At 37.7% G+C, this 21,169-nt stretch overlaps 2 protein-coding genes and 1 long non-coding RNA gene across 4 annotated transcripts in view; 2 read left to right on the plus strand and 1 right to left on the minus strand.

The window, feature by feature from the left end:
- The first annotated feature begins 882 nt into the window (after nucleotides 1-882).
- On the plus strand, nucleotides 883-5,320 carry LOC131333135 (uncharacterized). 2 transcript variants are annotated; one of them, XR_009201725.1, is made up of 7 exons: nucleotides 883-1,221; nucleotides 1,508-1,797; nucleotides 2,071-2,376; nucleotides 2,422-2,498; nucleotides 2,569-2,702; nucleotides 3,073-3,402; nucleotides 4,442-5,320. It is a non-coding gene; the product is annotated as an uncharacterized LOC131333135 (long non-coding RNA). The 2 variants fall into 2 exon arrangements; XR_009201724.1 differs by lacking the exon at nucleotides 2,422-2,498 and having other exon boundaries at nucleotides 887-1,221; nucleotides 2,071-2,273; nucleotides 2,581-2,702.
- Nucleotides 5,321-11,270: 5,950 nt separating this feature from the next.
- Nucleotides 11,271-12,008, minus strand: LOC131332766 (uncharacterized). The gene has a single exon (XM_058367062.1). The coding sequence runs from the start codon at nucleotides 12,006-12,008 to the stop codon at nucleotides 11,271-11,273; it is 738 nt and encodes a 245-aa protein (XP_058223045.1).
- The window catches only part of LOC131333134 (eukaryotic initiation factor 4A-3-like), a 38,477-nt gene continuing 29,204 nt past the window's right edge, over nucleotides 11,897-21,169 (plus strand). The window contains exons 1-6 of the mRNA XM_058367489.1: nucleotides 11,897-12,229; nucleotides 14,626-14,866; nucleotides 15,161-15,208; nucleotides 15,433-15,540; nucleotides 15,653-15,760; nucleotides 18,672-18,839. Coding sequence (XP_058223472.1) covers nucleotides 14,816-14,866; nucleotides 15,161-15,208; nucleotides 15,433-15,540; nucleotides 15,653-15,760; nucleotides 18,672-18,839 — 483 coding nt within the window. The 5' untranslated portion in view covers nucleotides 11,897-12,229; nucleotides 14,626-14,815. The remainder of the gene's footprint in view (nucleotides 12,230-14,625; nucleotides 14,867-15,160; nucleotides 15,209-15,432; nucleotides 15,541-15,652; nucleotides 15,761-18,671; nucleotides 18,840-21,169) is intronic.

Below are 21,169 nucleotides of genomic sequence, written 5' to 3' on the forward strand. Positions count from 1 at the left end.
ATTTGATTAGTTTTGTGATGCTAAATTTTGTTTTTGATAAATTGCTATATGTTATTTTTGTTAGTGTATGGGATATAGAGGTATGAGTTAGCTATTGGGCTTAATTGCTCACGGTGTTACTTTTGTGACCCTGACATCTTATGCCAGAGTTTAGAGACGAACAGAGAGGATTTTATAATTTGGAAGAGTTCGGTGCTGAGCAGAATGATGCAGAAGAAGACGGCTTAAGTTTATTTTGATGATGTAATTTATCTATAGAGAAAATAGGAGCCTAGAAGCATTTGAAAATACAGTGTATTTTGGAGTTTATTTTTAGAAAATAGCGGGGCGTTACAACCTCAATATTGTTATGCTTAGCAACGTCTTAAAAGAATAATCAAAAGCTGATGTGTCAACTTTTGATTATCCATTTTTGATTATACCATTGTAGATGGCCTAAGGCCCCATAAAGCTAAATAAGCCAATTAGCTTATTTTTTTAATCCTTATTTAATTTTTTTTTGTATTTATTAGTTTTTGTCAATTTTTTGAGGATTATCGTATTGTCATGACATGAAGAATTTAAAAAGCAAAAAAATTAGGATTGAAACATAATTTTTTTTAATAAAGACAAAAATAATCTTCTTTTTTTTTAAAATTAGGATCGAAACCTATGACTTATTTTTGCCTTTATTCAAAAAAATTAAGTTTCGATCTTAATTTTTTTACTTTTTAAATTTTTCTTATCATGATGATACAATAATATTCAAAAAATTGACAAAAAATTAACAAATAAGAAAAAAAAAATAAAAACAAAAAAAGAAGAAGCAGGAAGGCTTATTTAGCCGAGCCAAAGTTTCAAACAGAGCCTGAGTGGGCCCGTTAACATTTCGCCGAACGGAGACTTGCGGCAGAAGTTTACCTATCCCGTTTCAATCAGAGAGAGAGAGAGAGAGAGAGAGAGAGAGGGGAACGGGGTGAAGGGGAGAGTGCAGCAGATGCAGGAACCGATGCAAGCAGCCCCGATTCCTCGTCTGCTCGTCGACGCCAAAACCCCTAAACTGCAACTAAATGGTTTCCTCAAAAGTACACATACGTATTTCGTAGAGTCGGAGTCGAGACTGGGGAAGCCCGTCGTCCGTCGCTGTTCTTTGTCGTTCGCCGTCGTCCGTCGCTGTTCTTTGTCGTTCGCCGTCGTCCGTCCATCTTCGTCCGTCCGTCGCCGACCTAAACCAAAGCGGAGGTCTCTGTGTGTGTGTGTTACAACTCCGTGATGAATAGTGTATTGTAGATAAACTAATTGGCCTTTGGATTGGGAATTTGTGCAACTGAGTTTAGGGATTTTTTTAACACATGCACTTTTTCATATGCAGCACATGTATCTTTACAAATTGGTTTTTTTGTTTAGGGTTTTTTGAGAATGATTTTACGGCTTTATACACATACAAATTGGCTGTGTACATGTTACCCCCAACCATGGCGACAAATTTGTGTTTGGGGATTTATCATTCACTTTTGTTGGGCGGCAGGGAAGGCGAAGAAGAAAGCCGGCGAGGCCGGCGGAGCGAGGCTGTGGATGCGGTTCGACTGGTTCGGGCAGTCGGAGCTGATCGAGTGCAACAAGAGCCCCGATTCTTCGTTTGCTCGTCGACGCCAAAACCCCTAAACTGCAACTACATGATTTCCTCAAAAGTACACATACGTATTTCGTAGAGTCGTAGTCGAGACTGGAGAAGCCCGTCGTCCGTCGCTGTTCTTTGTCGTTTGCCGTCGTCCGTCCATCTTCGTCCGGCCGTTGACGACCTAAACCAAAGCTGAGGTCTGTGTGTGTGTTACAACTCCGTGATGAATAGTGTATTGTAATAAACTAATTGGCCTTTCGATTGGGAATTTGTGCAACTGAGTTTAGGGATTTTTTAACACATGCACTTTTTCATATGTAGCACATGTATCTTTACAAATTGGTTTTTTTGAGAATGATTTTACAGCTCTATACACATACAAATTGGCTGTCTACATGTTACCCCCAACCATTTACGTGACGACAAATTTTGTGGTAGGGGATTTATCATTCACTTTTGTTGGGCGGCAGGGAAGGCGAAGAAGAAAGCTGGCGAGGCCGGCAGAGCGAGGCTCTCAGGCTGTGGATGCGGTTCGACTAGTTCGGGCAGTCAGAGCTGATCGAGTGCAACAAGAGCACGATCATCAAGCGCGTGTCGATTCTGGCTTGGGATTTGAGGATTCTTGGCCCGTCTTCTCTCACTCCTCCAATATCCTGGACAATCTTTGCCAAGTGTAAGAAATCAGAGCATTTATTGTGTATCAATCTACATAAACATTTGTTATCAAATAATGGATATTATAAGGTTTTTTAATCAGAAGCTTGACTCTCTGTTTGGTTTTCTCTCTTATTCTGACGTGGGTTTTCCATGTATTGTTGCAGTTTGTAGGGTAACTCACTGATTTTTGGATTAATGTTGCTCTGGATCATCCTTCCTATTTGTCTTTCATTTTCTCTTAGTTCATCCCCTGCGCAGTTCTCTATCTCTCTATTTTTCTTTTCTTGATCCAAACTTTTCTTACACTATAGTAATTTTTTCAGGAAAAGACAGCTCCGAGAAAGTAGCTGGTTTGCCTCTCTCATTCTCATACGTACACAATTGTGTTCCTATATATATTGGAGCAGAAATAGATCAAAAAAGCATACAGTTCTTAACATCACTGGTTAGTAACTAACAGTGCTTAGAACTGTTTTTGTTTGGTTGACTTTGTGTTTTTGGTTTTGTTTTGTGCTTTAGAATAAAACATATAAAGAAATCCCGAAGCCCTCGTTGGAATAAAGTTTTCATCTATCTAAGAAAATGGAGTAGTTCTTAAAAATTCAGAAACATTTTTCCTTTTCGAGTTGACTATTTCAGGAAAATCTTCCCATTATGAGTTTTCAAAAACGTGTTTAACCTTTGTGAAGTTTTTTTTAAAAGAGCACTGAAAGAAAGAAACAGTTTCTGTTTCTTTCTTTTTCTTTTGACAAGTACACATACGGTGTATATCAGTGTTTTACAAGATCCTTAACTGGGGCTTAACTTTGTTGTAGACTTGCAAGAGGGTCTGATGAGCTTTGGCATTCTCAGAAGTTAGAGCTCCAAGTTGCTACAGACTATTTAGCTCTAAGAATATACTTGGCGCTAGGGGTTTTGGAAATGTCTACAGGCGAAAGTTGGCGGATGAGACAATGGTGGCCGTATAACGCTTGAAGGACGTGGTAGGAACAGCTGGGGAATCACAATTTAGGACTGAATTGGAGATGATTAGCTTGCTATCCATCAGACTTTATTGCGCTTAATCGGATACTGTACCATCCAGAACGAGAGACTTCTGGTGTATCCCCTCATGTCTAACGGCAGTATGACCACAAGGCTTAGAGGTTAGTACCTCTCTTACTTCCTTAGAAATATTGTCACTCTTTGGCTTTTATGGAGTAAACCGAAAAGGTGACTGATAAGAAGCTAGTGAAGTGAAAAAACTAATTTTTGATTTCCCTATCGTTTTCATCACCTTTGCAAATTGTTCATCCAAACATCAAACAATGGTCTATTTTTTTCAACAACCACAAACTCAGGGCCTGAGCATCCTCTTATATTCTCATTTGAGTACTTGCTGAATTATGAAGTGTGGTACTTTATCAGTTTTTACCTTAATATAGACCACTATGGGCTAGGGCTCCAAATGTTTTGTATTTCTAACTTTGAACCATGAAGGTTAGAGCTGGGATCATGCTTAACTACTTTTGAAGGCTCTGTGGTTATGGGTAATCATTTGTTTTTATTCCTACCTGAACTTTTCCTAGGATGCCAATTTGGAGTTGAAGTTGGAACTAATTTTCAAATTCTGGTACTTCTATTTCGTTCCAAACGGAAAATTGAGTATCTGAACCATGCCTTGTGAATGATTTTTAATGGATGACAATCATCATCATCCAGCTTTCAATTTCTTGGACAACTGTGGTTTTGAAGCTCTGTTCCATTTTCTGTTTTTGTTGCATATAATACGTGTAAATGCGAGGTCTGTGCCTATTTAAGGTTTTTTTGTGATGTGTTATTATTTTGGGTGTTTAAACCTTTTCCTATGGTTGATCATGTTGATGAAGGCTTTTTTTTTCCCCTTTCGAAAGAGGAGGTTGCATTGCTTAAATTGATGATGCTTTTAGGTGGTTTGCAGTGCGTCCATAAGAATTGGTCTTAAAAAATGTCTATGTAATGCTCAGTTGGAGATGCTATTGTATGGTGCGTATGTGGTTTTGCAATTGGGAATGTAAACTTATTCTTAATCCAGAATGTTCTTTTGGTCTTTAAAATGATTTCTCTAATGCACTTTTGTTCTTGGCCACTTTCCAGTGATTAATAGAACGGTCTAATTTCAATAAGTTCTATCATTTGGATTTAATTGCCATGTTTTATGTACAGGTTGATTGGCTAACTGAGAAGATGCCTTGCAACAGCTTTACTGTCTCTTCTATGCATGGAGATATGCCCCAGAAGGAGAGAGATGCAATAATAAAAGAGTTCTGGGATGGTGACACCTGTGATCTGATCACTACCAGATCACTACCACTATTGATGTTTGGACTCGAGGGCTGGATGTTCAACAGGCAAGTACTCTCTTTCGTTTAGTTGTTCATACACTTAGTCCTTTGTAGTATTCGGTGAAGTTTTCTTCTAGCTGCGATTTGCCAAGGGACTAGTTGACAATTATGTCGACAGTTGTGAACTGGTGATGCTATTTATGTACTCAGCTATCTATATTTGTTTAGCAGAATTACTAGCCCAAACAGATCTAAGTCAATTGGCAATTTCGGATTTTAAAACACAAATTGGTGGTTGATGAAAGTAATGAGCAGCATAACTAGGTCCATCCATTTGGTTGTTGTAGGGTGAGGAAGCTATTGAGTAGAGGACTGTGAGTTATATGGCTATGTGTGTATTAGAGGCAGGCTAGGGCCTAACTCAAGTAACACAGTGAAAGAGTTGTATGTTCTCAATCATAAAACTGAAGCTTTGGTACATCTCTCGAATACTGTATGTTGGTCGAATTTTTGACATGTCAGCTAGGTTCTAGATGTTGTCCTGGACGTAGCAGGTATTGTGGCCCAGTTTAGATACTCGCCATAGAAATCACGTGTGTAATGGACCATTCTTGATAAACCAGGTAAGCAACGGCTTTCTTAATGAAGTGGTCTAGTTCATCAAGAAAAAAGCTGGTTCGGGGTGTAAACCGAACTGGTATGTTTAGCCTTCAAATTTGGCCTTATATAGGATGAGAAAATAATGAAAAGCACATAACGAGATATTAAGATCGATTTGTGTTTAGCCCTTCGAGTGGGTTATGTTGGGAGATGCTCAAGATTTATGTTTCGATGTAACATCGGTTTTATATGTATCGAAGTTTTTGTACTGTATCCGAAATGTAAATGTTGCCTGTAATTGTTGTTGCCTCGGTCTAATATGGATCAAAGATTACGTGGTAGATCCAATAAGTATTTGTTTTCTTGAATTAATGTTGCTCTCATTGAAAAAGTTGGATCAATTTTATGGATCCAAAGGTCTGTTGCTTCGGTTTGAAATAAAAAGGACCGTGTTTTCTTGATGAGATGGAAATAAAGAAGTTTTTCCTACTTCGTTTATGTCTACTTACCACACGAGAGAAACACATGATGGTTAGTAGGTGTTAAGATTACTAGTCATGTGAAGGAAATATAGTGACACGACGGTTAGTAGGTATTTAGATTACTAGTCACGTGAAAGAAAAATAGTGATAAAGACTACTGATCACTAAGTGATAAGAACTCTGAAAGTGTGCATTTAGGACAATGAAATCGGAAAAACAGTGTTTCGTAGTAGGTTAACGAGATTATTGGCCACAATATGTAGCTCCTAGTAGAAGGCTATTGGTTACTGAAAAAGTGATTCCTAGTAGAGGGTTACTGGCTACGGAGGACATAATTTGTTTATTTCTTGTTAGACCAAGTATCTTTGATGCGTATAAAGTATATTTTTCTCCGATTAAAAAGAAAGGCTCAATTTATCTGATAAGTCCTGTATTTAGAAATATTTGTTGCATCGATTAGTTTTGGAACATGTGTATTCAATGTTACATCGGTTTAATATGGATTGAAGTTTACGTACTGGATCTAAAACATACTTGTTGCCTCGAATTGATGGTGCCTTGGTCTAATATAGATCAAAGATACGTACTAGATCCAATAAGTATTTGTTACCTCGAGTTTATGTTGCTCTCATTGAATCAATTTTATAGATCCAAAAAATTTCCTATTGCTTCGGTTTGAAATGAAAGGACCATGTTTTCTTGATCAGATGGAAATAAAAGAAATTGTTCCTACTTCCTATGACCACACAAGAAAAACACGACGGTTAGTAGGTGTTTAGACTACTAGTCATGTGAATTGAAAATAGTGGTTCATAGGAGACGTAAAGACTACTCATCACTAAGTGATAAGAAGTCTAAAAGTGTGCATTTGAGATAATGAAATCTGAAAAACAGTGGTTTTCTAGCGGTTAGTAGGTTAACGAGACTTGTGACCACAATATGTAGCTCCTTGGATAAGGCTATTGGTTACTGAAAAATTGATTCCTAGTAGAGGGCTACTACCTCTTGAGGACGCAATTTGTCAAAATCTTGTTTGACCAAGTGTCTTTTGTTGATCTAAAATAAATGTTCCGATTCAAAAGGAAGGCCCTATTCATTTAATAAGCTAGTATTGAGAAATATTTATTGCCTCGATTGGTTTTGGAACACGTGGATTCGATGTGGATTCGTAGTTGAGATCTTGAGAAGACCGTCGTCAGTCGTCGTTCTTTGTCGTTTGCCATCTTCCGTCACCGACCTAAACCAAAGCCGAGGTCTGTATGTGTTACAACTTCGTGATGCATAGTTAAAGTAGATATGTTAATTGGCCTTTTGATTGGGAATTTGTGCAACTGAGTTTAGGGATTTTTTAACACGCATTTTTTCATATGCAGCACATGTATCTATATAAATTGGTTTTTTAATTAGGGTTTTTAGAGAATGATTTTACAGCTTTATACACATACACCAATTGTCTCTCTACATTTTACGACAAATTTTGCAGTAGGGGATTTATCATTCACTTTTGTTGGGTGATGAGGACACAATGAGTGACCCACATTGTGTGGCGGCGATCTTTTATTTGTGGGAACTGGGAAGTACCGCAATGAAACATGGTACTCCGAGAGTACTACTGAATAATTGACGGAATTGAACTTTTTGATTAGGGCTTCTTGATACTGAGTTTAGGGCCTTTTGCATATGATGAAGTCTAGTTTAGTTCTTTAAATTTTTGTTAGTAGAAATTGGTGCCCCCGACGATCTTTTATTTGTCGGAACTGGGAAGTATCGCAATGAAACATGGTACTCCGAGAGTACTACTGAATAATTGGCGGAATTGAACTTTTTGATTAGGGCTTCTTGATACTGAGTTTAGGGCCTTTTGCATATGATGAAGTCTAGTTTAGTTCTTTAAATTTTTGTTAGTAGAAATTGGTGCCCCCGACGATCTTTTATTTGTCGAAACTGGGAAGTATCGCAATGAAACATGGTACTCCGAGAGTACTATTGAATAATTGGCCGAATTGAACTTTTTGATTAGGGCTTCTTGATACTGAGTTTAGGGCCTTTTGCATATGATGAAGTCTAGTCTAGGACTTCAAATTTTTGTTAGTAGAAATTGGTGCCCCCATTGTATAGAATTTTTGGATCCGTATGGCCCCAAGAGTTAAAACACGTACGTAAGGTTGTTGGCATAACGAAAACTATAGTTGGATTTTTCCAAGATTTACTAGTACTTAGGTGCAGCAAAGAGAAGTATTTTTCTAGAATTTTATTCTTGGTACTTACCTCCAAAGATTACATCAGGATCTCCTGTTTATACTTGCTGATGTAACTAGATAATATTAACTCTTGACCTTCCAACTTCAAGATAAGACTCAATTAATCTTAACCAATTCTAGACCTTTCTACAAGACTTCTTCAGACTTCTAGATAATTACAAATTAACTTCTAACACACCTTCTTAATTTGTAATTTTCAATTGGGTCTTGAATTTATCAAGCTTCTCCGAAGTCACTGCTGTGGTGAGAATATCTGCTGGCTGGTCATTGGTGCTGATAAACTCCATATCAGTTTCTTCTTTGCTGATCAAATCTCGAATGAAATGATGGCGAAGCTCAATGTGTTTTGAACGAGCATGAAAAACTGGATTTTTGCTCATCGCAATTGCTGACATGTTATCACAGAATATTCTTGTCGGCTCTCTTTGCTCTAGCTGCAAATCTTTGAGTAGTCTTCTCAACCAGACAGCTTCACAAGCGGCTTCCGCTGCGGCGATATACTCTGCTTCAGACGAAGATAATGCCACAGATTTCTGTTTCCTTGAACTCCATGAAATCACATTGGAGCCTAGGCAAAAAACATAACCACATGTGCTCTTGCGATCATCAAGAGAACCTGCCCAGTCACTGTCGGTGTATCTGACTAAAGTACATTTTGATTCTTTCACCAACTTGATGCCATGCCTCCTGGTTCCTTGTAGATACCGGAGTATCCTTTTCGCTGCTGCATAATGGTTCTTACTTGGTTGATTCAGGTATCTTGAAATCAAGCTCACAGAAAACGTGAAGTCTAGTCTAGTATTTGTTAGATAAATTAAGGAACCAACCAAACTTCTATAAGTCTTTGCATCCACCAGATTTGCTCCATCATTTTGCAGTAGCTTCTCATTTGGAACCATAGGTGTAGCCACTGGTTTGCAATTTTCCATGTGGAACTTTTTAAGCAAGTCTTTGATGTACTTCTGTTGAGATAAGAAAATTTCCCCTTTGGCTTGCTTAACTTGCATTCCCAGAAAGTATCGCATAAGACCCAAATCTGTCATCTCAAATTCCTTCATCATTTGATTTTTAAATTCTGCAACCAGCTTCATGTTTGTGCCAAAGTAAATTAAGTCATCGACATATAAGCACACCACCAAGAAATTAGAACCTTCTTTCTTCACATAAAGAGATGGTTCACTAGAGCTTCTTAGGAAACCCTTTCTGCAAAAGTAACCATCAATCCTGCTGTTCCATGCCCGAGGAGCCTGCTTGAAGCCGTATAATGCCTTCCGAAGTCGATAGACTTTTTCTTCTTTTCCTTTTACTGCATATCCTTGGGGTTGCTCGACATATACCTCTTCTTCTAATTCTCCATTTAAGAATGCAGATTTAACGTCGAGTTGGAATACATTCAGTTCAAATTGAGTTGCCAAAGCAAGAACAGTCCGTATCGTCTCCATCTGCACCACAGGTGCAAATGTTTCATTGTAGTCCACACCGGGCTGTTGTGAATAGCCTTTTGCGACCAATCGAGCCTTATGCTTTGTATAGAACCGTCTTCCTTATACTTGGTTTTGTATATCCACTTCAAACCAACCACTTGTTTGCCTTTTGGTAAATCTGTAAGCTCCCAAGTGTTGTTCTTCTCTATCATCGCAATCTCTTCATTCATTGCTTGTATCCACGCCTCTTGTTTAGCTGCCTCCTCAAAATTCTAAGGTTCGGAAGCAAAAAATGCAACATCGCATGATTCATATATATCTCTCAACGAGCGTACCTTTCTTGGTGGAGAATCCGAATCATAAGCGTCGGGATTTAAAGAGCTTGAACTTGGTGATCCTGCGCTTGCACTAGCTTGTTGAGAATGAGGAACTTCATTTGGAGTTCTCAGGACTCCATTACCATGCTGCCATCTCATCAAAAATAACATCTCTTGAGATCACAAGCTGATTGGTTGAAGGATTGAGAAGACGATAACCTTTCGATTCATCGCTATAGCCAAGAAAGACATACTTCTGCCCTTTCTCATCAAATTTATCCCTGTTTTGAGCTTGATTTAAAGCATAAGCAATGCTGCCAAATACTTTGAAGTGATCAACCAATGGCTTCCTCTTGCTCCATGCCTCAAATGGAGTTTTATTGAGCACTGCCTTTGTAGGAGATCGATTCAGAATATAGACCGCAGTATGAACTGCATCAGCCCATAATTTTTTCGGCAAACCTTTGCCTTTCAGCATGCTCCTGGCCATCTCCACAATGGTGCGATTTTTCCTTTCAGCGACTCCATTTTGTTGAGGAGTATGCCGAACAGTAAGCTACGTTTGAATGCCATTTTCTTTGCAATAATTCATGAATGGAGTGTAGATAACTTCTCCTCCACGATCTGTGCGAAGGGTTTGTATTTCCCATCCGCTTTGCTTCTCCACCAGGGCTTTGAATTGGAGGAAGGTCGGGAAAGCTTCTGATTTTTCACTCAAAAAATACAGCCACATCATTCTGGTGAAGTCATCAACAAAAATAATGAAATATCTTTTGTTGTTAAGATTAGGAGTCCTAGTAGGACCACATATATCAGCATGCACCAATTCTACAGGGGCTTTAGAATGCCAAGATGTTTTGGGAAAAGGAAATTGATGCATTTTACCATAGATGCAGCCCTCACAAATTCTTTCCTGCGCCTCTATACTAGGAAGTCCAATCACCATTTTCTTTTTTCGTAAAAGCTGCAAACCCCTGCTATTCAAATGCCCATATCTCAAATGCCATAAGTGCGTTTTATCTAGGCATTCACTCTTAAAAGCAGCATCCTCTTGGAGTTGAAAAGTAAGAGGGAAAACTTTGTTTGGTGACATATCAGCATTTGCCACCAAGTGATTGTTCTTCTTGTCTACAATTTGCATTTTCCATCATCTAAAAATAGTGAAAAACCTCTTTGCAGCAATTGCCCAACAATTAAGAGATTTTGAGTAAAGTTTGGAACATAGAGAACATCACTAATAAGCTTTTTGTTACCTCCCTTGGTATGAATAGCAATGACTCCCTTTCCTTCAGCACTTTGCATTTTTCCATCACCAAGCTTCACTTGCGAATGGAATTTGCTGTCCAGCTCAACGAAGAAATCCCGATTTCCTGTCATATGGTTGCTGCAACCATTGTCGAAGTACCATATATGCTGTGATTCATGATTAGCAGCCATGCAAGAATAAAATAATTGCTCCTCTTAACTTTCTTTTGTGAAATTTGCCTCATCCTTTTCTTTTTCCCTTTTGGAACCAACAATCTCTTTGTGAATGATCAGGGACTCGGCATTTGGTGCATCTATAACGACAATTCTTTGATTCATGATTTGATCTTTTGCAAATAATGCAGCAAGGATTAGAGTTACCTATATTTTGCTGCCATTTTGCTCTACTGCCTTTCCATTTGTTGTTACCATTGTTCTGATTTTGATGTCTTCTTGCATGTGACCATTGCCTTGGTGCGAACCTTTTCTTTGCTCTTGCTCTTGTTGGGACTTGTTATTCTTTCCCTCTGAAATGTTGAGTTTGGACTGAAATGCTTGTTCTACTGGCTGAGTTGGCTGAGTCGAAGACCTGTTAATTCTTTGCTCATGTGCTTGGAGTGAACCCATTAGTTCAAACATTGTCATTTTTGACAAGTCTTTAGCTTCTTCTATGGCAGCAACACAATGATCAAACTTGGGAGGTAAACTCCTGAGAATTTTCTCGACCACCTTCTTATCTTGAATGGCTTCACCATGGCTTTTAATTTGATTAACAATCTCAGCAACTTTAGAGAAAAAATCTCTAATGCATTCACTCTCTTTCATTGATAAGTTATCAAAATCTCTCCACATAGATTGCAACTTTATGGAAACAACTTTTTCATTTCCTTGAAACTCCTCTTTCAGCACATCCCATGCTTCTTTTGCACTCTTTGCATTGAAAATTCTAGGATAGATTGGTTTGCTTACCCCTTGTTTGATGTAGTGGAGTGCAATTGCATCTTTTTTGTTGTTCTCCTTATGCTGCTTTTGTGCTGCTTGTGTCGCAGCTTCAGGATGATCTGGCACGCCTTTTTCAACAGCTTCCCATACGTCTTCAGATACAAAAAAATTCTCCATTTCGCTACTCCAGTAGTCATAGTGTTCTCCTTCGAAGATGGGGACTTGACTTGGAGAATATTTAAACATGGTAGGGGTTGGAGTTGATGCCATGAAGGGGCTGCTAAGATAGCTCTGATACCAAATTTGTTGGCGTAACGAAAACTATAGTTGGATTTGCCCAAGATTTACTAGTACTGAGGTGCAGCAAAGAGAAGCATTTTTCTGGAATTTTATTCTTGGTACTTACCTCCAAAGATTACATCAGGATCTCCTATTTATACTTGCTGATGTAACTAGATAATATTAACTCTTGACCTTCCAACTTCAAGATAAGACTCAATTAATCTTAACCAATTCTAGACCTTTCCACAAGACTTCTTCAGACTTCTAGATAATTACAAATTAACTTCTAACAATAGTAGCAAACAATTGGAAAGAAATTGATGTCACTTGAAAACTGCATATAGAGGTTTTCTCAAGTGAAAATCTTACCAAATGATGCTACTTTAAATTGTGATGTTTTAGGTTCTATTGTCCTCCTTTTGCACTCTAATGGAACTCCTTTAAAACCTTGGTGCACTATGTTTGGTGGTAGAAAGTTACTTGTTTTAGAGGAACTGGGCTCATATTCTTTCTATTGCGGTCGAGCTTTCTGACAGTGAAAGTGATTAATGGACTTGGTAATGAGCATCTACCTAATGTTCCTCGATTCCTCATTTTCCTTTTTTGCAAACTTTGTGGATGATCCATGGTAGTCTCAGTATATTATTGACTTTGAAGTTTGAAATGCTCTAACATTACAGCATACCTGCTTACAAGTTGAAAAACAAAGTGAGAACATGAGTCTGATATACGTCTCTCTAGTGATGTATAATTTCTCCTAATTGTGTTGTATCAACATAAGTTTTCCTCCTGGATATTGAACTATCAATTTTGCACCATGGAACCAAATTAGTTTCTTGAATACTTCATGAATTATTGGAGTTCATGAACTTGATTAGTGTAGAAAAGGGATTTCATGAACTTGACAGTAGCTTTGCTTATCATTTAAGGCTTCAAGCTATCCTCATTTATTTCTTTTGAGTTTGCACATTCAGCCTTTTTCTTGTTTCGTCAAGTTGAAGTAAGAAATTGAATCAGTTGGGTTGAGTGAGGTTGTCACTATTTTGTTAGACCAAGTATCTTTGATGGGTCCAAAATATATGTTGCTCCGATTCAATCTCTTGCTAGACCGTCGTCACCCAACACTTTGTCGTTTTAGTGTTTGAGCGTTTTATGTTGTTTCTGGAGGAACAGGGTTCGTCTTGTCTTTGTATTTGGTTCCGGAAATCTTGTATTTTAGGGCTTGGTGAATGTTGCTTGTTGCAGAACCCTAATTTTGATGGATTTGTTTTTTTTTTTTTTTTCTCTTCTTGCTATATTGCGTCTCGTTGCAATTTTCAATCATATAATAATTTCCTCCATGATTGCCCTCGCCGTTTGCCAGTCCGTACCCTAATGTCCTTGCCCCTCCTCTTTTTTTGGGGTTTAAACAATGACTATAAAGTTACATAAGTATGCGTGTTTGGGGTTTTTGTGTATTATGTTGTTTGTGGACGCGTAGGGCTTGTGCTGTTTTCGTATTTGATTTATCCTGTAGTCTAGGGCTTGGAGTATGTTGTTTGTAAGAGGACCGTAATTCCGATTGATGTCTTTCTGTTGTTCCCATTTGATGGCTTTCTGCGTTTTATGTTGGTTTCTTTATATTGTAGCATTTGCTTTGTGTTTGGTAGCATTTTTTAATGACACTGACATATCTTTCTATTTTTGGGTCACTATTAGGGCAATACCCATGGTATTGCCCCAAATACTCTTAAGTTATAAGAACTCGTGCATGGGGGTTGGGTGCATTGTGCATGTATATGTCCAAGTTTCTGATTCATCTAATTGCCATCTTAAAAACACAGGGACATGAAAAATAGACATACTAAGTTTTTAACAAATCTGTGTTTTGGTCTTGTGTCCTAGGATAAATATGTTTTTAACAAGTGCTATATGTTATTCTATACACAGTGTGCAAGATTTATCCTGAGTTTTTTGGTGAACTCAAGTTACAAATCCCATACCCTTAACTGGATGCCCGATAAGGGTACTTTTGACCTTGTGATTGAACAAAAACATTGCTATGAAAAACCAGAGTCGTGTTCCTATCAATAAAGCATACAGTCTTGAACACAAAGTTAAAATGCCAAAGTTCTGAGCAGGTCCCCTGTGAAACTTCTATTTTTCCTTTTGTCAAATTACGCAATGAGTTGCGTAAAGGTATCCTGAGACTCACCATCAAAATCAAAATATAAAGAAGGGGGTATCCTGAGATTATTCAAACACCCATTCCCGTCTCTTCGGGGAACTGGATTGAATAACTGGAGGATGGTCCGATGGTGATTGGTTAGGCAAACTTTATGTGGAAAAGATGGGTGTATTGCTTTGTGGATGAAAAGGAGATGTAGAAAAGAAAAAAGCAGTGTGGGATTGACTGGAATAGTCGATTATAATATTAACAATTTCCTCTTTCTACTATAGTCAAAGGTTTAGTTAACTTCTTTGTTAGCTTTTAAATATCTTGCAGCTTGATAAATTCATTTCAATCTCACAGGGTCCAAGCATTGATATTGTGACTGACACGGGAACTAGCTACTCAAACAGAAAAGACGATATTAGCCCTTGGGAATATCCTTAATATACAGACCCTTGCATGCGTTGGAGGCAAAAGCATAGGTGAGGATATCAGAAGACTAGAAAGTGGAGTTCATGTGGTTTCTGGAACTCTTCGGAGAGTTTGTGACATGATCAAGCAGAGAACATTGTGGACTAGAGCTATCAAAATGTTGGTTCTTGTGAGTATAACTTCCCGTTTTTGTATTTTTTTTTTCATTTAGTTATTTCTGCTATTTTTCTATGTCCGGTTCTTTTTGTAGAGATTATTGTTAAATGTTGAGGATATCACTTGGGGAATTCATTTCTATGTAATCGATATTGCAACAGGAAGAGTCTGATGAGATGCTAAGCCGAGGTTTTAAGGATCAAATTTATGATGTCTACAGATAGTCAGATACCTTCCACCAGAGCTAGGATGAGTCGGATGAGATGCTTAGCTGAGGTTTTAAGGATCAAATTTATGATGTCTACAGATAGTCAGATACCTTCCACCAGAGCTTCTACTGGTTTATGACAATTTTGTGTGTAGTTACTGATTTAAGCATGCGCCTAGCTTGTGCTGAGACATAATTATGATAATTTTGTTTGTAGTTACTTATTTAAGCATGCACCTAGCTTGTGCTGAGACATAATTTGGGTTCGCATTACTGGTAGTTAGCTGCTCACACATGGAGACGTGTGCAGATCCTGCCGGGAGTGGCATGGTTGAATATTTAGAATGTATAATATCTGAACTTTATTGCAGGTGGTTTTGATATCTGCTACCCTTCCTAATGAAATTTTGGAGACGACGAGCAAATTTATGAATGATCCTATTAGGATTCTTGTTAAACGTGATGAGTTGACTATTGAGGTAACTTATCTTTTGCTCTTTATCTTCCTTTTGAGTTTTGAGAATCTAAAATTCAAATTTCATTCCCTGTTAATTGCCTTTTAACTATATTTTCCAAATATTGCATAAGCAGTTCTTCGTTGCAGTAGAAAGGGAGGAGTGGAAGTTTGATACTTTGTGTGATCTTTATGATACCCTTACCATCACCCAGGCTGTTATTTTGTGCAACACAATGCGGAAGGTATTGTTTTCAGTGGTCTTGTTCATGATATTGAGTGTTGATGTACTTAATGTCTCATTGTGATGCAGTTTATGGCATATTAATAGTAGACAAAATGTAATTGGGATCTAAATGTATATGCATTTTTGTGTCTAATTCTTTATTTCCCGGTATGCAGAGGGAATAGGTGTTGGCATCGGCTTAACAATATATTTCTTTTCCATGTAGTGCAAGAAAATTATGTTGAAGCCTCTCCGTATCCACTTAAGTACCTGTACGCACCGTAGATATGCCCAAATGGTGATCGGCTATAACAGTATTAAGAAAAAATTGGTCACGTAATTCATGTACCTTATACCCCATACAATCAGTCATGCCCGGGCTATACCAACATCAAATATGTATTCAGAGGCATCATTTTTGACGTACCCATGCTTCATATAACTCCAGATGCAGTTTTATAATTGAAATTGTTAATGTTAATGCCCAATTAAGATGACCAAATCTGGTGTTTTCAACTGTTGGCCGTACCCTTTTGATTTGTTGCTATCAATTTTAATCTATTCAGTTTAGTTGATTGCATTTGTTTTAGATAATCAGCCAGCTATCCATTAAGTTTGTATCCTATGATTGATTTAGGCCTATATCATAGTAAGAATCCAACATTTGAAATCCAAGTAATTAGACCTGTCTTGAAGTTGGCCAAAATGTGTTCCCTTCGGTTCCTTCATTTGAAAACGGGGTTTAATTAACTTCAAAGACTAGAATAATGCCCTGTGTTTTTTACATTCAACCTCTGTTTATTGAAGGTAATGAGTACATTCCTTGTCTTAGTCAACTCCCTTGTAGTTTCAACTTACACATCCATCATTCTACTATTCCATTCCATCTGGTTGATCAAGGGACAAATTGGCTGCTGAAACTTTCAGAGTATTTGATTGGTGTTTATTTGCTATTTGACCTTGTATGGATTACTTTTGGGATGTAGAATATTATCTATGCCAAAATATTGTAAAGGAAAGGATTTGGGGGCTATCTTTGATTGTCAAGGACAATGCATTGGGATGGAAATATTTTCTTTCTATTTGTAGAGCTTGAGTTGTACTTGGCCACTGTTTATAGAGCTTGAGTTGTACTTGGCCACTTTCCAGTGATTAATAGAACAGTCGAATTTCAATAAGTTCATCTGTATTTAACTGCCATGTTTTATGTACAGGTTGATTGGCTGACTGAGAAGATGCCTAGCAACAACTTTACTGTCTCTCCTATGCATGGAGTTATGCCCTAGAAGGAGAGAGATGCAACAATGAAAGAGTTCCAAGATGGTGACACCCACGTTCTGATCACTATTGATGTTTGGGCTTGAGGGCTGGATGTTCAACAGGCAAGTACTCTCTTTCGTTTCGTTGTTCATATACTTTGTAGTTTGTCCACAGATGTGGCAGGGCTTGTTGATGGGTCAGCGGTGGATAGAGAGGTTGTATTGGTTGATTGTTTGCCCGGATATGTCAGGGAACTTATCGCAGGAGGCACTGCTGGAGCATTTGCAAAAACTGCTGTTGCTCCTTTGGGACAGATTAAAATACTCTTGCAGGTGAACGTTTTTTTTCATGATAAGTTGGATTTAATGTAGTGGGTTCAAGCTTGTTACGGATTTTGAGTAATCTTTTCACTCTGCTTATATTTGGAGTGTGTGGATTGTCTTCTGGTGTTACACATTGAGTTTTTTCTCATTGTAAAGGATTACAAAAACACCAAAACTTGTTTCTACAAACTAATGCCATTGCACCATAACGGCATAACCCCCAAATTAGCTATTTTTGGGTTTCTTTTTCTTCTTCCTATTGGTTTCCGTTAGTAGTAATTGAAGTACTTATGTGAAGGTTTCTTATGTTTTGGATGATTTCTTTATGGAATTTACAACTTTGGTGCTTGTTAAGCATCTGCCGTATTTTCTTCTTGATGATTTACTTATATTAGATATATGTTTTACCTAGTTGTCGCCTCTGCAAATACCTTAAATATTTTTCTAACCCTCCCATCTTGTGTGATATGTGTAGACTAGAACCGAAGGGTTCCATTCTCTAGGGGTCTATCAGTCACTGAAGAAAGTGTACTAAAGCATGAAGGTGGTTTAGGATTCTATAAGTAAGTTCTAAGTTACAATATTTGGTCATTTTCAACTTGACTTGTTTCTTGGACAAAGATGTTTAAACTCTTGTTATCATCTCTTCCAGATGAAATGGAGCTAGCGTCCTTCGGATTATTCCCTATGCGGCATTTCATTTCATGACATATGAGCAGTATCGAGATTGGATCCTGGATAACTACTCTGCCTTGGGAACGGGTCCCATTGTAGATTTTTTAGCTGGTTCAGCATCTGGAGGAACAGCAGTTTTGTGCACTTATCCATTGGATTTGGCTCGTACCAAACTTGCTTACCAGGTATGTTGGTAGTCAGTTTTTTTTTTTTCCTTTTTCTCTCTCGTGTGGATGGTTTGGGACACTTTATGACATTAAGGTAATTTAAAACAATGAATTCTATGTTAGTTTTTCCATTGCAGTACTCATTTGATGCTACAAATCTTTCTCTTCTAGGTGTAACTTTTATAACCACACTGTGTTAGATGATCAAAGATATTTCATGTATTCTGTTCTTGTACTGACTTCAGGGATGAGTAATGTGTTTTTGTAGTTTCAAATCTTATCTACATCTGTAAAAAGAATAATTGTATCATTTACATGGTTCTCTACGATGTTTGCCAAGAGGTAGAAGTTATTCAAGAATATTTTCTTTCTGTTTGTAGAGCTTGAGTTATACTTGGCCACTGTTTATAGAGCTTGAGTTGTACTTGGCCACTTTCCAGTGATTAATAGAACAGTTTAATTTCAATAAGTTCTTTTGTATTTAACTACCATGTTTTATGTGTAGGTTGATTGGCTAACTGAGAAGATGCCTAGCAACAACTTTACTGTCTCTTCTATGCATGGAGATATGCCCCAGAAGGAGAGAGATGCAACAATGAAAGAGTTCCGAGATCGTGACACCCATGTTCTAATCACTATTGATGTTTGGGCTCGAGGGCTGGATGTTCAACAGGCAAGTACTCTCTTTCGTCTCGTTGTTCATACACTTTGCCCTTGTTCGGTTGTGGGTTTGGAAATTCCAAACCCAAATCCACTCATTACCTATATTTCCAATCATTACTTTCATTTCTCTCTTCACTCATTACCCCTATATCCAATCACTAATCTCATTTCTCTGTCTATCTCTCTCTACTCATTACCCCTATCCCCAATTATTACCGTATTTTCTCTCCTCACTCATTACCCAAAAACCAAACCCAAAAATTTTCCAAACTCACAACCGAACAAGGCATTTGTAGTTTGTCCTTTGTAGTATTTGTGCCAAGGGACTATTTAATAGTTATGTGAACATTTGTGAACTGGTGATGCTATTTATGTACTCAGCTATATTTGCTTAGCATAATTACTAGCCTAACTAGATCTAATTCAATTGGCAATTTCGGATGTTAAAAACACAAATTGGTGGTTGATGAATGTAATGAGCAGCATAACTCGGTCCATCCATTTGGTGGTTGTTGGGCAAAGAAGTTATTGAGTAGAAGGTCGTGAGTATTAGAGGTAGGATAGGGCCTAACTCAAGTAACACATTGAGAGTTGTATGTTCTCAATCATGAAATTTAAGCTTTGGTCCATCTCTCGAATACTATGTATTTGGCGAATTTTTGACATGTCAGTTAGGTTCTAGATGTTGTCCTAGACGTAGCAGGTATTTTGGCCCAGTTTCGATACTCGTCATAGAAATCGCATGTGTAATGGACCATTCTTGATAAACCAGGTAAAGCAACGACTTTCCTAATGAAGTGGTTTAGTTCATCAAGAAAATAGCTGGTTTGGGGTATAAACCAAACTAGTTTGTTTGGGGTATAAACCAAACTAGTTTGTTTGGCCTCTAATTTTGGCCTAATATAAGACGAGAAAATAATTAAAAGCACAGAACGAGATATTAAGCTTGATATGTTGGCCCTTCGAGTGGGTTATGTTGGGAGATGCTCAAGATCTATGTTCAATGTTACGTCGGTTTTATATGTATTAATATTTTCATACTGGATCCGAAACGTACTTGTTGCCTCGAATTGATGCTCCCTCGGTCTAATATGGATCAAAGATTACGTACTTGATCCAATAATTATTTGTTGCCTTGAATTAATAGTGCTCTCATTGAAAGAGTTGGATCAATTTTACACATCAAAAAATTTGCTTGTTGCTTCGGTTCGAAATAAAAGGACCATGTTTTCTTGACGAGATGGAAATAAAGTTGTTCCTACTTCCTAGTAATAACTGGCCGCACGAGAAAAACACATGACGGTTAGTAGGTGTTAAGACTACTAGTAATGTGAAGGAAATATAGTGATAAACACATGACAGTTAGTAGGTGTTTAGGCTACTAGTCATGTGAAAGAAAAATATTGATTCCTAGTAGGTGTAAAGACTATTGATTATTAAGTGAACTTTGAAAATGTGCATTTGAGATAATGAAATTAGAAAAATAGTTGGTGCTAGTAGGTTAACGGGACTACTGACAACAATATGCAGCTCCTAGTGGAAGGCTACTGGTTAGTGGTTACTGAAAAAGTGATTCCTAGTAGAGGGCTATTGGCTACCGAGGATGAAATTTGTCAAAATCTTATTAGACCAAGTATCTTTGATGGTATAAAATATATTTTGCTCCGATTCAAAAGAAAGTTCCAATTCATGTGATAAGTCCTTTATTGAGAAATATTTGTTGCCTCGATTAGTTTTGGAACATATGGATTCAATGTTATGTTGGTTGAATACGGATCAAAGTTTACGTACTAGATTTGAAACATACTTGTAGCCTCGAATCGATGGTGCCTTGGTCTAATATGAATCAAAGTTACGTACTAGATCCAATAAGAACTTGTTTCCTCCAATTAATGTTGCTCCCATTGAAAGAGTTGGATCAATTTTAAAGATCCAAAATTTTTCCTGTTGTTCGGTTTGAAATAAAAGGACCATGTTTTCTTTATGAGATGGAAATAAAGAAGTTGTCCCTACTTCCTTGTATTTTATGACTACTGACCACACGAGAAAAACACATGACGGGTGACGGTTAATAGGTTTTAAGGCTACTAGTCATGTGAAGTAAATAGAGTGATAAACACGTGATGCTTAGTAGGTGTATAGACTACTAGTCATGTGAATGAAAAATTGTGATTTGTCGTAGGTGTAAAGACTACTGATTACTGAGTAATTAGAATTTTGAAAGTGTGCATTTGAGATAATGAAATTAGGAAAAAGTTGGAGCCAGTAATTTAACGAGACTACCGACAACAATATGTAGCTCCTAGTAGAAGGTTAGAAGGTTACTGGTCGTTGAAAAAG

This window comes from Rhododendron vialii, chromosome 7a (assembly GCF_030253575.1).
Source record: "Rhododendron vialii isolate Sample 1 chromosome 7a, ASM3025357v1".
NCBI lineage: Eukaryota > Viridiplantae > Streptophyta > Magnoliopsida > Ericales > Ericaceae > Rhododendron > Rhododendron vialii.

What these genes read in the sequence shown, in the direction of transcription:
- LOC131332766 (XM_058367062.1), bottom strand. Translation starts at nt 12,008, where the DNA reads ATGGAGAATTTTTTTGTATCTGAAGACGTATGGGAAGCTGTTGAAAAA.